General features: G+C 42.9%; 1 protein-coding gene across 6 annotated transcripts in view; it reads right to left on the bottom strand.

Moving 5' to 3' along the window:
- Window positions 1-109: 109 nt before the first annotated feature.
- Window positions 110-17,674, bottom strand: part of prickle2a (prickle homolog 2a) — a 24,020-nt gene continuing 6,455 nt past the window's right edge. Inside the window, exons 1-8 of one of the 6 annotated variants that reach the window (XM_087263902.1) lie at window positions 14,589-14,695; window positions 12,298-12,452; window positions 8,618-8,731; window positions 7,616-7,753; window positions 7,107-7,310; window positions 6,814-7,000; window positions 3,281-4,213; window positions 110-3,167 (exon numbers count right to left, since the gene is read on the bottom strand). In XM_087263902.1, coding sequence (XP_087120028.1) covers window positions 2,263-3,167; window positions 3,281-4,213; window positions 6,814-7,000; window positions 7,107-7,310; window positions 7,616-7,753; window positions 8,618-8,731; window positions 12,298-12,429 — 2,613 coding nt within the window. In that variant the 5' untranslated portion in view covers window positions 12,430-12,452; window positions 14,589-14,695 and the 3' untranslated portion in view covers window positions 110-2,262. Of the gene's footprint in view, window positions 3,168-3,280; window positions 4,214-6,813; window positions 7,001-7,106; window positions 7,311-7,615; window positions 7,754-8,617; window positions 8,732-12,297; window positions 12,453-13,244; window positions 14,047-14,588; window positions 14,696-17,674 lie in introns of those variants that run through there. The other 5 variants (XM_087263904.1, XM_087263903.1, XM_087263901.1 and 2 more) reach the window with 5 other exon arrangements.

Below are 17,674 nucleotides of genomic sequence, written 5' to 3'. Positions count from 1 at the left end.
AAAAATTCCCACAAACCACATTAAGAAAACATTTAGATCTAAACTGAATTAGCTTTATATTTCCAGAACATGACATACTTGTTCATGTATTAATCCGAAACTGAAAAGCTTTGTTTCTTTGTTCAAATAGTAATTTAATTCAGATACAAGACATGAATGGCTGATACACATGCAGTCACCGCAGGTTTCTACACTCTACAATATGATACAAATAATGCATCTGGAGATACAAAATATAGAAATATTTAAGACAATATTTACAGAACTTTTACAATACTACATCATTTTTATATCTCATTTTTTGACATTAGGAAAACATTTATTTCTAGAGATTATTTGTAAATGGTATTTGAATGACTTTGGAAAAGACAGAATATTGCATTTAAACCAACATTGCCCAGCAAAATGATAAACATTTTAAGAAGTTTAATTTTAAAATGACAAGTTGAAACTATGAAGAGCACATATTAGGAAACTATTCAGAACAACCAACAGTAAGCAGCATGGGGATTATAGTAAACCGTATTGCCACAAAAATATTCCAAAAAGTAAGGGGGAAAGTGGGATTGAAGCCTTGACTAGAAGTATACAAAACCAAAATAAATAAATAAATGAGTTAATTAAAATGTATAAACGGGTATGACGATGGTTGCAAATAGAGTTTTGATACACTGTTAGGGTTTATGCAGAACAATAATCCAAAATTCTTTTCAAAAGCAACACAGAAGAACTCAATGGTTTTAAGATATTTCAGAGTATGGTCAAATCCATATCTTAATTCTGAAAGTTAAGTGCACACTAAGTCTTCACTTCTTACCTATAGTCCAGAAATGAAGCTGTATCGCGATTGTTATTGCACAAGTTTCTACAAAACAGAAGTTATATTCTGAGCAATAGAGAAGATTTAGTATACTTTTAAAATAAATATAAGCTAATACCTTTGATCGTTGTGCAATGTTCAGTCACAGTAATCATGATTTCAGGTCAGAACACGTGATCTATAACGTAAGTAATGACTGAAACATGCCCGAGTAGGATGTCAACAAGAGTTGGATAATTGAGAAACATACAAACAGCAGAAAACAGAAGTGAGTACATCCCTGCCCAATATCTCTTCCCTGTTGAGCGAATAAAGGTTTCTTCACCTTTTTGATAATAGTATTTCTCCTAAGTTGATATGTACAGTATTTTCCCTTTCAATCCTTTTAATAAGCCGAATACAGGCCATAAAACATCTGCAATACTGCCACTCCTGACCCCATCAAACAAACATGAGGCCCATGATCAAGGCATGAGTACAGCACAGTCCTGCGCCACCATTACCAGTTCTGAAAAGCAGAAAGGCACACGCTGCAGAGGTGGAACAGAATAGGAATGGAAATCAGAGTTTCTCTGAGGTTCAGACAGTGGGAAAGGCATTGTTCAAACCAACTTCTATTAACGGTGTCCACAGACCTCTTTGGAACAAAAGCTGAGAGATTAAATTTAGCTAAAGATCACTGGGAGCACGGCTATAATCTATGATCATTTGAGATCAAATTAATTTAGTTCAGAGTCCAGCGTGAGAACCTGTGGATGGTGTGAATGGGACACTGGAAGTGTAATAATATTGGACTGCATGAGAGTATAAAAGGTTGGGGATTTGACAATTACAGATGAGTGCCTGTGGATGTACCAAAATACTGGCAGACATGTTGATTCCGAATCTCAGATGCTTGGAAAACATGAGACATAAAGACATGAGAAAGATCCAGAGCACACCATCAAATCATCATTAAAAAATACTAAATTTGTATATAATTATAAATGAAGCTAAATTATGCTGGCAATGCGAAATATAATAAATATAATTAGTATCCTTTGGGCCTTTATAAAAGGGAAAGACACAGCAACACGAAAAAAGAAAAATGGCAAGACATATGTACAGTAAGACTCGTATCCTTCATTCAGCAAAGCACTTTTATCTGTGTTTGCCATCAAAAATGAAGGTGTCCATCAACATATGGAGAATATGAACCTTAGAAATGAACGTGTACTCACACTGAGTTCCTACTCTTGAGTCTGGACATTTATTATAGTAACTTTAAGGTATTTACTTTTAATTTAACACAAGAGCAAATCTATTTTTGCTCATATTAAGAGATAACGTAATTACAGCAAGCTGAATCTTTTATGATGTTACACCGAATGATAAGGTACATGAATGTACTCACTCCTGCCGATCTCTCCTGCACACACTCAGATGCTCACATTACCCTCCGCTTATGATATAATGCAGTTCTTGCTCTTCCGCCGTTTGCGAGTATGTAGCTGTGTGTGACCTCCCACTAGCGTAGGACTATAACGATGTCGCAACTCCTCGTTGTCGAAGTATCGCAGCTGCACTGGCCGGGGAATGCCTTCGCCCGGGAGATAAGCGTCATCATCTGATGCCTCTGAAGAGGAGGAACAGGTGGAGCAGAACTGATCTTCATCTTCAACAGCTTCTCCATACCTACCCATGTACTGTCCAATCTGTGGACCTCCGGGATCCTGCAAAGTGAGGTCAGAGGTGGTTCGAGGGCATGGCCTGAAGAACTGCTGCCGATAGCCATAATTAGCTCCAAAGAGGTTGTGCGAGAGTCTTGATGAGGACGGTCGCTCGAAGTCATTGTGAAATCTATGAATGGGGTCTCCAGGAAAACTCTGATCTTCAGTAGCTAAATGCAGGGCATTATCTGAGCGAGAGCGGCGGGAGCGGTACTGATATTTCTGACTTTTGTGGTTTTTGCGGTGATGCCGTTGCCGCTGCCGCTGCTGTCGGGGGGAGTTCTGTGCTTGAGCACGTCTTGGCCGTGGTGTCATTGCTTGGGCATTCCCATCCTGCATACAAGACATGCTTCCTGCGAGACCAATGCGACCTTTGACTGGGTCCTCGAAACTCAGACCTCGGGGCGAATCCCAGTATAGAGGAGGAGGGTACCTTAGTCGAACGGGCATGCCAATATCAGCGAGGGGTCTGGGGACAGAGCTCAGAGATTCAGTACTGCGGAACTGCACTGAGGAGTTTAAAGTGCCCACGGTGCCTTTTTCAGAAACATTTACTCCAGAGTCTTTACTCAGGTCAGGCATAGAAAATCGAGAGAAGTGCTCCTGACGCCTGCTGGTCCCATCTAAAGAGTTTCCTGCTTAAGACAAACAATGAGCAGAGATCAGTAGTTGTTACACAATATAACATGTATGACAGTATGAACACAGCTGTCATGTGTTAAAGCCTGAATCTAGCTGAATGTGTGCTCACCTGTAGTGTAGGAAAGGGCCAGGGAGTCAGCAGAACCTCGTGGTGTTTGTTCGAGTGGCGTAAGTTCTCCAAAGTTCGGCCTAAATTGGTGCCTGCTTCGTAGCAATGGAGGACGCATCTCTCGAGGGAAACCCTGCACACTGATACTGCGCTTGTCCAAAAATCCAGAATTACGGCTCGAAACCTCATTGAAGCTCATTTGTGTTTTGAGCTTTGGAGGGTGAAACTCTGGTTCCTGGCCATGATGCATCCAGTTCTCATTGAAAGAGTGTCCCCTCAGTGCGGCCATGACTGGAGGCTTCTTGGAGTTTCCTCCAGGCGGCTCTTTGGACCACGCTTCCTGACTGCTCACTATCTTCGGGGGCTGATTGGGAGAAGGAGGGTATGCGGTACGGATGCTACATTGGCTTCGTAGCTGATGGGGATTTGGTGATGTAGAAGAATCTCTTTGAGACTCATAGGAGTAAGGTTCGTCCCTGTTTACCCAAACTGTCTGCTCGCGGTTCAGGCTTGGAGACCGACTAGAGGTCCTGCTGGGGGTTCGGGTTGGCGTGCGGTGGGGTGTGCGGCTGGGCGCTGGGCTGGCCACGCTCAGCAAGTCCATCTGTACTGCCAGAGGCTCTGCATCACCAGACAGTGTTGTAGGGCCAGAGGAGGTCTGTCGTACAGTTTCACCCTTTCCTTTTGACCCGTCCTTGCCAACTGAGGCACTGTGGTGCGACTGTCGGGAGCGGGCACTCTGGAAAGCAGAGTCTGAGGAGTCTGACAGCTCGGCCTCATCCCCTTGGCTGCAGAGACGTGAACAGTAGATCAATCCTTGTTTCGGCAAGAAGGGACGACCCAGTAAAGACTGACTGCAGCGGGCACAGCTGAAGCAATCTTCAGTGGCATGCCAGTGTTGACCCTCATATGTCATCTGACCTTGGTCTATACCTGAAACACATGGCAGACATCATATAAAGTTCAACAAAGATATTTGGGGGTTTTTTTTCTGCACTGTATGTCAGAAATAAATCTTGATAAATTAAATGTATAGTATAGATCTTGCTATTGGGGTACACTCATCTTTATTCTTGGACAGAGCAGTAATGTGTATTGTTCAGTGTCTGTTGGACTACAAAAATATAAAGTACTAAAAATACATTGTTCAGCTGTTTATTCTGGCTTGTTTTGTGGTGACAGAAATTTTAGAAAGTCATAAAAATCTATTCAATGCTGCTTCAAACCTTTGAGTTCCTGCACTTTTAGTTCAGCACAAAATATTAAACGTAAAAAAGAGTGATTGTGCATATTATAACTATAATAATAATAAAGTGAGTTTTCCATCTACAGAGGCATAAGAACATTTTATACTGTGATAAAATCCCATAACTGGTCAAAATTATTTTGTATCTACACAGAAGGGTCAAGAGTATCATCAATTCTAAACAATGACAGAAAGATTACAGTGAAAAGTGGAATTAAACAAACTTACAGCCTGCTGTGTTTCCTGAACATCAGCAAGATGAGGCTGCACAGAGCAAACATGACCTCCACAATCCTCACTTTTGCTGCAGATGCATTTAATGTACCACGACTGCCACCATTTCAGCCATCAAAAGCAATCATATATAAATATGTTAATGAAGAAGACAATCTAATTTAGGCTTTTCAATTTAGGCTGAGAAGCACTGTAAAAATGTTCAACTCAAACATGGTTTCTTTCAGTCAGACTTAAAAACCACAGGTCTACTTGTGTCTAGCAGTGACTTCAGGTCCTATCTGAAAAGGCCTGTAGCAGCCTGAGGGGCCGATCACACTGAACGTGCTTTTCCAGTCTAAGAACGCGAGGCGCACGACACTGCGTTTATTGTTGACAAGAAAAAAGTAGAGTGGTGCACTTTTTATGTTACAAGGCAATGACTGAATCAGCTGCGTAATGTGTGTTCCTGTTGATATCAATAGAATTTTAATAGTTAATAATATTGTGATATTCAAGATATGCGAGTCAAACAGCACCGGATAACTCAAAACAGAAACCACAAGTCCATCTTCAAAAGTCTCCGTAGTTGTCTTGACAACACAAACACTGCAGGCACCTTAGATGGAAACCCCGCCTCTGCTTTCATTTGATTGGAGAATAAGACAGACGCGACTGACATGCTGAGGCGCTTTTTGCGCTGTTCACTTTTTTCAACTGCGAGCACATCGGCAAAAAGTGCAGCCTTCAAAACACACTAGACATGGGATGATAAATTGTTTCAAGGTTTACTGCGGTGTGCAAAGTCACAGTTTTTACATTTTCTGGTCTGCTGTTCCTGAGGTGTGTTTTTATGTGCTGTTGAAGACAAAGACCATCCACATCAGAAGCTACTGGCCAGCCCACATCTCAGCAAACCTGAGAATCAAATCACTGATGCACCAACATCCGCGCATGCTGTAGAGCTGAACAGCACAGTGGAGTATTTTACATCAGACTGAAACTGTTGTTTTTTACTCAGACATTTAAAAAGAACTCATCAAACCATCAGAACCTAACACTGGGAGATATTAGTGTTGATCATTTATGCCAGTCAGTTGATTACGGTTTAAAATGTCCTGAATAAAATTCATTCAAATCATTTAAAGAAAATTCTAGTGGCAACTGTACCCGTTTCTAAAATATAATTTATATATATATTTTATTAATTTTAATTTTAGTGCTAGCACTTTAAAAACTTAAAACCCTAATAAGATGTAGGAGTCACGGTGGAGCAGTGGGTAGCATGATCGCATCACAGCAGAAAGGTCGCTGGTTCGAGTCTCGGCTGGGTCAGTTGGTGTTTCTGTGTGGAGTTTGCATGTTCTCCCCGTGTTGGTGTGGGTTTCCTCCGGGTGCTCCGGTTTCCCCCACAGTCCAAACACATGCACTATATGAGAACTGATCAACTACAATGGCCATAGTGTATGAGTGTGTGTGTGTGTGTGTGTGTGTGTGTGTGTGTGTGTGTGTGTGTGTGTGTGTGTGTGTGTGTGTGTGTGTGTGAGAATGAGTGTGTATGGGTATTTCCCAGTAATGGGTGGCAGCTAGAAGGGCATCCGCTGTGTAAAAACATATGCTGGATAAGTTGCTGGTCCATTCCACTGTGGCGACCCCTGATTAATAAAGGAACTAACCCAAAAACAAAATGAATGAATGACTGAATAATAGCATGCGTCCCTTATTAAAATATGAAATATAAATGGAGACGCCTAGATTCTGACTAGTTTACCTGTTAAATCTCCCCATTGAAATTATTGTTAGAGAAGAAACACACTTGCACTTGGCCTTTTATTTTGGTTTAGCAGTAAATCTGAGGCGTTAAACATAAAGATGCTCGTGTTGTTTTTCTGAAGGCATCATGCAGTAAAATCGAGAGTAAAACCTGGTTTCACGTGAAGCCCATGCAATCCCGTTTCCAAACCTGTTCTGTTTGTTCACATGATCCATGAGAAAAAGATATCACATGCAAATTTAATAGAGAGAAGCTGATGGGATTTTCTAAATAGGGTAAATGCTGAAGGTCTTTCCTCACCGATGTGCTCTCCGCAAGAGTCGCAGTACTCGGCGTACAGGTTCTCGAAGCAGTTGCAGCAGTGCGGGTGACCCTCACGCATGATGTAGCGCTGGCCGCCGAGTGGAGCCTCGCACTCGTAGCAGCAGAAGTGCTTCATGTGCCAGTGTTGGCCCTCCGCCTCGGTGCACTCGTCCGCAAAGATGATCTACAACAGAAAGAGCTTTGCAGATCACAGCTTTACACTTCAGGTTCTACTACAGGCCTTCTGGCTTTCACAGCACACCTAGAGGTGAGGAGGGGTGTTGTTTTACCTCGTCACAGGCGGAGCAGCGGGGCTTCAGGCGCTCAGCATGGTGCCGGCCGCAGTAGATCTTGCCCTCCAGCTGGAAGTAGATCAGATCCACCAGGAGCTCTGAGCAGACGCCGCACACGAAGCAGTGAGGATGCCAACACAGGCCGTGAGCCACCCGTGACGCAAACACTGCGATATCGCCACCCTTAATCTGCTCCCCACACTGTGGGAGAGGGACATCACATGTAGTCTACAACTTTTATAGCACAGCTACGGTTTACAAGACCATCTCCAGTCCAGACACACATCTGACGGGTCATATAAACATTACATTGACCTCAGTGATGAGAAGCCAAGGCTTCCTCTGACACATTAATGCAGTTTTACAGAACATTGACGGATACTGTGTGCCGGTCTGGGCCTAGGCATGGGTGCAGGTGCTGTGGGGGGGGGTTAGCTTTGACATTGTAAAAGTATTATAGAAATAAAGATGGAGTTGAACTATTCGGGTTAGGATGGGTCATGTACCTGTTGACAGATGGCTCCAGTTATGGTGAGGGGCAAAGGTCGGACGGTGCCTCTGCCTAGGTTATCTCTCTTCCTTTGGTTGCTGAAGATCTTTAATTCACGCTTCTCTTCTTCATCCAGAGAGGTACAGTACCGAACCTGACATCGGTAAAGAATCGCCGGTAAGTAAAGCTTCAACGAGGAACATTTATTCCCCAATGGACACTCATTCAGTGGTGTTATAAGCTCATGATAAACACACTCCTGTGCCTGCACATTCAATATTAAAGCACTCCTCAAGTGTTGGTGATAGACCCGATCTAGACCTCAGGAACTGCATCTAAATGTAACATGTTCACACTAGACACAAGCTGTTTAAGCATCTGAAGAGAACGAAACCCACTCTAATCTGGCATCCGGTCTACACTGGCTGTGTCATGATGACAGACTGATCTCCTGTTATATTTCTGTTGGATAATCCACTGCTCTCGCTGCTTCTGGTTCAAGAAATGCATCAAGGCTATATTTTCCTCAGCTTATCACTGTACCGTATTCGGCACGGCAACTTACCTCCAAAATAATGGAACTCTAATGTTCAATACAATCGAATACAATTATTAAACACAATAAAAGCGCCCTGATTGCAAAAGGACAGTACAGTAAGAAATGACAAACAGATAACAATAGCACATTAATCAATACTGCTATCACAGAACATCATCGCTCTAATAATACACATTTGACTCACTGTAATGCAAAGCTCCAACGTTTAGTGTGTTCTGCTAGTCAGAGAAGCCTCGAGAAAATCTGCTGAATTTCTTTTTCATTTTGACCATTTTTTTCTTTAGTGTTGACATGGCAACTATCAAATCCCATCAGTTTTCTTATTCCGGGAAGGAGCCGAATATTTTAGGTCATCTGGTTTAGAAATACAGTTACTGCCCCCCCCCTCCACACACACCCGCTCAGTGTTTTGTCAAATGAGTAAAGCAGGTAAAGATGAGTTCTGATGGACTAACAGACCTCGTTGTCATGCGGCGGCAGCTGTTGAAGGAGTTGCTTGATCCGATGCTTTTCCCCGATGCTGTTCACATAAGGAACTTTATCCTCTGGGAAAAACCTGTAGTACTGATGAACCTGCATTCACACAGACACACACAGACACATGACATCAATAACAAACACAACTACAAACTACACACTTTCTATCACTGATTTAGTTCTAGAGAAGGAGCATTAGCATGACATTTAAAACAGACAAGAGGAGCAACAGGAGAGGAGGAGTAACAGAGGAGGAGGAGCAAGAGGAGAGAGGAAGAGCAACAGATAAGAAAGGAGATCAGGATTTAGCCTGAGGATGGTCACTCTTCACTCGGAGGATCGGCTGCAGCAGAACTGAAGCACTGAGTGTGTCCAGCAGTGATGGGGCTGAAGATCTGGCCAATGTAGATCAATGTAGTTCAACATTTTGCCTTCCTGGCCAATAGAAGTTAAGCAGAGCGCTCAGGAACAGCCCTCTGCACTGATTGGATCAGACTGACATTATAGGGTGTTTCTGGGCTGACTCACACAGTGGAGGAGGTGGAGGAGCTGGAGGAGGTGGAGGAGGTGGAGTGGGAGGACTTCAGCAGTTTGTAACTGGGTGACAGAACAGGCTCAGTGTAAAGTGACGAAACGGATAGAACACAGTCCCTCTCTCAGGGATTTACAGTCCCCACATCCACCTCCTCCTGGGGGGAGAGGACAGAGCTCCACCAGCACTCCTGCTAGAATGAATGTTGTTGCTGGATCCTTTACCCGGTCAGACCACCGGCTCCAGGTGTGGATGGACTCCTCTCGCTCACTATTTTAAAGGGCAGAATGTGTTCCTGGAGACATGTGAGCAGTGAGCAGAGGCCGCTGATGCTTCTGTTGCTGACAAAAGTGCAAGTGTGTTTTATTACATTAAAACTCAAACATTTACTCTGTAGGGACTGATGCCATCATTTACATTTATTAAAGTGTGTGTGTGTGTGTGTGGGTGTGTGTGTGTGTGGGTGTGTGTGTGTGTGTGTGTGTGTGTGTGTGTGTGTGTGTGTGTGTGTGTGTGTGTGTGTGTGTGTGTGTGTGAGAGAGAGAGAGAGACTTACAGGTTCACTCTGTGACATGAGCCATTTCCTTTCCATCTGTTCAACCATGAAATGTTCAGCAGTAAATCAGACATGCTCAGAGATCGTCTATGTTTTTTTTGTTTTTTGTTTTTGTTTTTTTTTAAACTACACAACCATGGAAGTTAAATGTTAAATGTTTTCTTACAGCACAATCAATGATCTCCCGACATTTTTGCTATCTGGATTTTTTCTCATTGAATACCGTATTTCAAGAGTTCGCCCTCAGCTGATGAGTGATTATAGAGCGTGTTCATCATGCTCCCTCCCGTTAGCAGGGTGAGAGGGGAGTTTGAGCTGTGGTAGATGTGGAGAACTCCCCTGCTGTAGTCACTCATGAACAGACAGTGATTAAGAGATAACGGACCTGGAGCAGGTCTATGTGCTGATGTGGATTAGTCCATTAACTTAAGCTGCATGTTTTTGGACTATGGGAGGAAACCGGGGAACCCGGGGGAAACCTACGTGAGCATAGGGAGAACGTGTAAACTCCACACAGAAATGTCTTGGTAAGGACTAGAAGCAGTGACGTTCTTGCTGCGAGGTGACAGTGCAACCCACTGTCCTCTCGACATTAGTTTATAAACAATCACTTCACTCAAATGTAGGTCACTGATATGAACGCGGATCGTCAGTGGCACACATCTGCTCTGCTGTTCCCAAAACCACCACAGACATTTGCATTTGGATCTTTTTTTTTTTTTTTTTTTGCTCTTTTGGATCAAATATATGCTGTGACATGAATATAATTTCACCTGATGGCCTGAACAGCTGTTTGGAAAAAATATGTTCATTTAGATTCATTGATTCAAGAATTTAGGGTTTGGTCACTTTATTCTCTGATATATTTGAATAAATACAGCTCATGGTCTAGTGTTTTATTTGGACAAAGTCATGAATGAGGATAGATAAAAAATAAACTGATATTTTGACATTTATTTTAAGCTAAAGTTACAGTAGAGATGGGGATTTACCGTGTTTGCTCAGAGTGTAAGTTGATTTTGTGTATGTGACCAGGGGCCTGTTTCAGTAAGGAGGTTCAAACAACTCGGAGTTTAAACTTGAACTCTGAGTTGATTTAGCGAGAGATTAAAAACTCTGAGTTTTCGGTTTCAGAACAGCTGATCTGAGTTGGGTCAATCAACTTCAAGTAGACCAACTCAGAGTTAAGCGCGCACACCGTGACTATAAAAAGGCATTATCAATGGAGCGCAGACATTACGAGTGACTATGGCAATATCTTATAAAAGAGATCAGCATTTCTTTCTCCAGCTGAACTTGATGTTCTCATGCAAAGTTAAAGCAAATATGAGCGTATATATTTGAAAAGAAGCAACCATCAGTGAAGAAGAGACAGTTAGCGTGGGAAAACAGCTGCTCAAGTTAATGCCTAATTTCACTTTTTAAGTATTTAAATATTTAAGTATAATAAAATAAGTAATGTAATTTGTGACGTTTATATATTTTTTTCTAAACTTTTCTTTTATACATTTATTAGTTTTAAATGATTTAACAGTGCACTTGTGTGTCTGCCTTTTTATTGATCAAGTGATAGAGGTTAATATAACATTTAGAAGGTAAGCAGTACTAAAAATAATTTTTAGAAAGAATAATAATCCCATTAATCTAGTTACAGTGCTAAAAAATTCCATCCAACGACTCAAAGAGAAAAAAATCGTCACTTCCTGATTAAACTGGCACCAAATATCAACAGTAAAAACAGAATTTACTGTGGTAGAAGAAGCTGCGTCAATTAATTCTTTATTTAGCCTAATTAATGTACTTGCGCCTCGATGTCAGAAGACAATGCTGAAACACAATGAACACGTGGGGGCGTCTAAAGCCATGAGACGCAGAGACTCTTGACACGCTCCAGACGTTCGGAGGTAATTAATAATATACACTAATACTGAAACAGTTAAGGCATTTTAGAATGACTAAAACAACATTTAAGACATGTTACAGTGTGCTCAGCCTGCTGGTTTGTCCATTTACACACATTTTCATTATCATATGATCATGATCTTTTTTTAATGTACATACTGTAATTTGTTCAGTAAAAGTGTTTCCATCGTAGTTTATGCGCACATTTTCTATCGAATAAAAGTTAACCTACTCATTTATGCGCGTTTTTTATGCATATTTTAAAAAGTTATGTGCATCATGACGTTTCTATCAATCGTTTTTATGCACGTATCCAAAATAAGCATAAAAATACGTGGGTGGAAACGTAAGGCTAAGGCGAGAAATACCGCTTCATCTTTAAAAAAGGGGAGGAGACCGACAGAAACTCTGAGTTTAGAGAATAAAACCTGCTTCTGACCAGGTTAGATTCACAGAGTAAGTTACCACAGTAACTGACTCTGAGTTAAAGTTACCTCTCTTTCAGAAACAGGCTTGACTTACCCTGCTTTCTCCAGTTTAACAAACCTGCCATTTTGAAACGGAAAAACCAGAGTTTCTCGCATTTCAGGGTTAAAATACTCTGAGTTTTCAGTTAACCTCCTTTCTGAAACAGGCCCCAGATGTTGTGGCAGGTTTAGCAGTGTGTGTTACCTGTTCAGGTTTGAGGCCGGGCGGCACCCAGGCGTATTCTTCCAGCGCGCAGCCGGAGTCGTCATCAGAGGTCGAGTTCCTCTGGAAGTCAAACATGATTTTAGACACCGTCCTCTCCATATCCAGAGCCATATCAGCACTTCATGTCCTTACGCCTGTGGACAACACAGACAGACAGACCGACTGAGAACACTGAAGTGTGGAAATCACAGACGCCTGCACACATTTCATTCTCATTTTGCAAACACAAACACACCTCACACTGCGCACAGTCCAAAAATGCTGGAGTATTTAGTGCTGTCAGACCAGTATAATGCATGTGAAGACTTTAGTGACCTTACTTCAACTACATTTAAGGGAAACGCAGAGGGAATTCAAGAATTTAAGAAACCTTTTATTTGGACAGCATTTTAAAAGCAATATCAGCTGTATATGGCTTTATCTGCTCTATTGTCAAATGACACATATAGAGAACATTATTTTCTGTTTCACATAATACCAACATACAGTATGAGATTTCTGGAGCTGCAGAAGTCATGCGAATGTTGATGAACTGCGCTGAGAGGTTTCAAACACTTAAACATTTTCAACCTTTCCTCGAGCATCACATCCCGTCAGCACAGACGGGGTTACGAACATCACCGTCAGTTTCTGTGCTGGTAATCAGAGTTTGATTTGTGAATCTCACATCACACATAAATAATCTAGTCAGACACCATCATGACGTCTCAAACACACAAGAACCTTCTTTGGTCTCTACAGCCAACAGGGAGAGAAAGAAAACACAACGACCACAGAGAAGACAACCACGGGGACGCAACAGCTTCTGCTAGACCAGGTCCAGGGAAAGAACACACTTCTTCATTAACTACGCTTCAAAACTCTGTTTAAATAGATGATTTTATACGCATGTCTATGCTATCAGTGTAAAGATAAGATATACAGACCTGCATCTTCATACCAGCACTGGAAAAAAAAGCCGAGCTCTGAGAAAAACAGGAGAAAGCAAGAAAGGCGCAGCGCTAAAGCAAAGCGAAAAATAAACGCTCTTCTCTTTTATGTGTCATGCCTCATCCTTCGCTCTCGCTCTGCCTGTGCATTTGACTGTTTCTGTGTGGGTGTGTGTGAGAAAGAAAGAAAGGAACGGAGGGAGGGAGGGAGGGAGGAAGAGAGAGGGAGAGATGGCAAAAGAGAATTTCTTATTTGTGTAAAACGCAACATGAGAAAAATCTCTCAGCTGAAGGACTGATGCTGACCTTCAAGTTTCTTAAGACTCATGACCAAACGGCAGCCGTACAGTTCATCTACATTTGTGTTTTCTGCTTATTTTACCCACACAAACCAACGATGTGAATGTATGCGTGTCTGCGTGTGTGTTGTCTAACGAACATGGCGGCACACCGAGCGACTCGCACAGCTCTGATAAACAATCATTTATAAGTAAATACAGCCCAACATTACATCATGATGAAAGGCAGAGAGCGGAGAGTAAAACACCTCTGCAAAACAAACGCCATCGCTGATCCTCTGCTTCTGCTGGAGAGTCAGGAACACTGAACAGACTCACACTGCAAATCCAGTTTGGGCTGTTTCTGGCCAGGGTTTTACAGCTTAAGACGATAAGAAAACCAGTAAACCTCGCGGTTTTGTCAATACGTCCATTTTTAAAACAAACTGACTTCCAGTGAATAGCGAGAGTTAATCACGTCTCCTGCTGATCTCAGTCGCTCCTGACCTGAGCAAGAAACTGTTTATAGGCTGTCCGTGACGATGATGAAGATGAGAAAATAATTCAAACCCACACACTTGGCGTCAGTCAGCGGCGGTGAGTGGGCTCTCGACACATGACAGCGCTTCATAATACAGCTGTAATTACTGCCGCTGCGTTTGAGTTGATAATTAAGCCTCAGCGATGGAGACACGTCACCGTGTATTAATGACAAAATGATACGCGCTGGGCTCACTTTATCTGTTCCTCAAGGCTCCAGTTTCTGAAGAGCTCAGTTCACATTAAGCTGAAACTACACAGACATGGAGAATCTGAGAGTGGAGCTGAACGCGCCGGTAAAGAAGTTCATCTGGGGAATATGGCGCTTCACGGCTGTAGGAATGTCTGTCTACCATAACACCAAACACCCCAAACAGGGAACTGCACAGGAATGAAATAGACATGTGGCAGGTACGTCCCCACAAAGCACACTATCTCCTGCTTGCTGCGCACTCTCTAGGCTGAAGATTCGCATATGGCCAACAACAGACGAATCATTAAGAAGAGACTCCAGTGACCTTACCTTGCAAACGAGCACTGTTTAGCAGAGAATGTGACTTTGGCATCACTGGAAGCGTGTGGTGGATTTTCAGTTGCTCTGCTCTCTCTGACCGTGAGCGCATTAATCATTCAAACTAACAGCAGGATTCTGGCTTTGTCTCTTTCAGTGAGCCGTGCTCGTGCTCTGGTCGCCATGGAGCTTCTCTGCAGTGACAGGTCTCCGTGGAAACCCTGTGCACATCCAAGAGCATGAAAGCATATACAACAACAGGTTTAGCAGTGAGCGAGTGTGAACACATGCACAGCCCTTACACCGTCACACTTCACCTGTGCTCTGTCTGCTGTTGCAGTGTGTTGAGCCGAGACTAATGCTCTCTGATTCTATAGCGCTTTACACAATGTAGATTATGTGGAAGGGAGAATGATAAAATCCCCAAAGTGCTATAATGCTGGTGTAGTTCCGTCTAGATTAAAACTGGTTCAGTTCAGTTTAACTCAACCTTCTGCTCTGGATACAGGTCGGATCCAGGACTATGTGAACTACAGGATAAAGAGACATGCAGACTGACATGAACACAGATGCTATTCTACTCACAGTGTGTTTTTGGTAAATGTCCCCAGCTCTGTTTGCCCTGATTATAGATATCTGATATGTCCTGAAATGTGCATGGAAGGCTGTTCCAGATTAAAGATGCCAGACATGAGAATAACAGTTCTGCACCGTCGTGTCATGAACAACCTCTTTCTATGAACGATGTCATCTTGATGACCGTAAAGGTTTCTGTACTCCAGCAATCTCTGCTTCAGTCAGTGGCACACAGCTGCCAGTCACTGCTCTTCCCCAACTATGACAGATGTTTGCGTTGGTCTTTGAGGCTCAGAACTTAGTGTCTGTACTTTGCAGAAACCAGCTGAAATGTGGATCCATCACACCCCGACACACATGTCCACTGCCCTTTTGACAACGTGAGATGATTTTTTGGTCTCAAAGGAAATGAGTGTCTTCACTGCACAGAACTGAAGTTCAGCTTTCACTATGTGGAACAAAGAGTCGCGGGGCATTTCTTGATGCAGCAGCTGACTGTTTTCAGTGACGGTGAGTTTCTAAGTTCTCCTGGGCTCATGTAGCTATGGCTGTCCTCTAGAGCTGTGCTCTAACTACCTTGATGGGAACAGCGGCAATAATGAGGAGGTGACCGGCGCTAGTGATCAGCTGTTGGGTGATTGGGAACCAGTCAGGATGGAGATGGATCTGCCGTTTCTATGACATGCAGACATGACAATCAAAGGGGCCGGTAACGAGCAACAGCCAGAGATGATGGCAAATTCAAAAAGAAATAGTGTGGAAAACAGATGGCATCATGATGTGGGATCAGATTTTGTGGATGAACAGGTCATTTCACCTTTAGATAATATTCCAAAGAAAGTTTAAGGGAAGACAATCCCTCACTGGTGGACCGGGGTCAACACAGGCACTGTGACTGTCAGTATACGGCAATATACGGCAGAGTGCAATAACTGGGTGTTATGGCAAATCCCCCATAACCATTAAAGCAACCTACACCACAATCCATCAATTGGTTTAATAGCAGTGTCTTCATGCTAGCAGTGATATCGAATGATCTGCCAGTCCTGTTGCCCGCAGTGCTGGTCTGAAACCATCGTCCAGCTTGAATGACATTGAAGCAGGTGTTCTCTTTCGTGTCCTCTGGCAAAAAATACACACTTTCTGATACTGCCAAGCCCCACTGCTCAGTAATGCTTACACTGATAATCATGATTATTGAATTTTTATTAATCAATAGAAGCTGAAAGCATAAACCTGGTCTCAGTGCTGAGCTCAAGCCTTCTCTGGGTCGAGTGTGGACTTCTAGTTTGTGTCATTCTGTTGCTTTTTTACTGTTGATGTTTATTAGCCTGATTGTCCACAGGTGTGACTCTGCTGTTCTGTCCAGCTCAACACATCCACATCTGTGCACATCTGGACATCAAGCTGAACATCTGCAGCAAACACACCACCACGCTCGAGATGTCATCTGTAAATGTCGCGTTTATTTGCGTAGGGATTCATACAAAAACAGAATTTGTTCAAAGCACCTTCACAGCAATAAGATGGAAAATAACAGCATTGACAAAGCCAAATCCAGAGATTAATTAATTTGGTGATAACAGCAGCTCTACAGAAGACAACACTTTCATCATGCAGCTTAACTTTTGCTCTCATCTCACAGTGCAGTAAAATCAATAATATTACTGAAAGACTCATTTCGTTCAGCCCGTGAGAATGGGATGCCAACAAAGTCATGAAAACATCTGTGAGTGAGGCCGGGTTCAGTCGGGTCAGTTCTCCTTTGGCCAGATGAACGGATGTGGCCAGATTTTTATACTGGTGTAATTTCAAGAGTTGACCCTCAGCTGATGATTGATTATAAACCGTGTTCATCATGCTGTCCGGGAGAGAGCCCTGAGCTTATAAGATCCTCAAGCCAGAGGCTCCCTCCCCTTAGCAGGGTGAGAGGGGAGTTTGAGCTCAGGTAGATCTCGAGAACTCCCCTGCTGTATAGCTATTGACAAGTTAGGAATTGCTATGAGAGATATACTGCTGACTGAGGGCTCCTCTGTGGTGCCAATTTGGTTTAGTCAATTCACCTATTGTGCATGTTTTTGGACGGTGGGAGGAAACCAGGAAGCCTGGGGAAAACCCACCGAGCACCGAGAGAACATATAAACTCTGCACAAAATCATCGACTGGCCAGTAAAGGTTTAAACCAGTGACATTCTTGCTGTGAGACATTCTTGCTATCCACTGGGCCACCGTGCAGCCCTATCTAGGAAAAGGGAAGTGGAGTAGGGATAGAACGGGTGTTCAGTAAGCGCTCTCGCTCAGCACAGTGGAGATTTCAGTAGTTATATCGCTTTAGTCCTTAGGGATGCGGTGACACACAGTCAGATATAATTTCGCCAAACAGATCCGCCACTTCATAAAGCCCTCGCGCTGCCGGATTTAGGAGATGTGTGCTGAAGGTGCAGCTGTTGTGCAGTGAGGGGTTTGCATCTTTAATAAACTAGGGCAGTTTGCGTTCACTCAACAGTAAGAATGATTCATAA

The sequence above is a fragment of the Danio rerio genome, chromosome 8, assembly GCF_052040795.2.
Source record: "Danio rerio strain M-AB ecotype USA chromosome 8, GRCz13ab, whole genome shotgun sequence".
Classification (NCBI taxonomy): Eukaryota; Metazoa; Chordata; class Actinopteri; order Cypriniformes; family Danionidae; genus Danio; species Danio rerio.
Note: the sequence above shows the minus strand (reverse complement) of the source record. Positions and strands in the feature narration are given on the sequence as shown.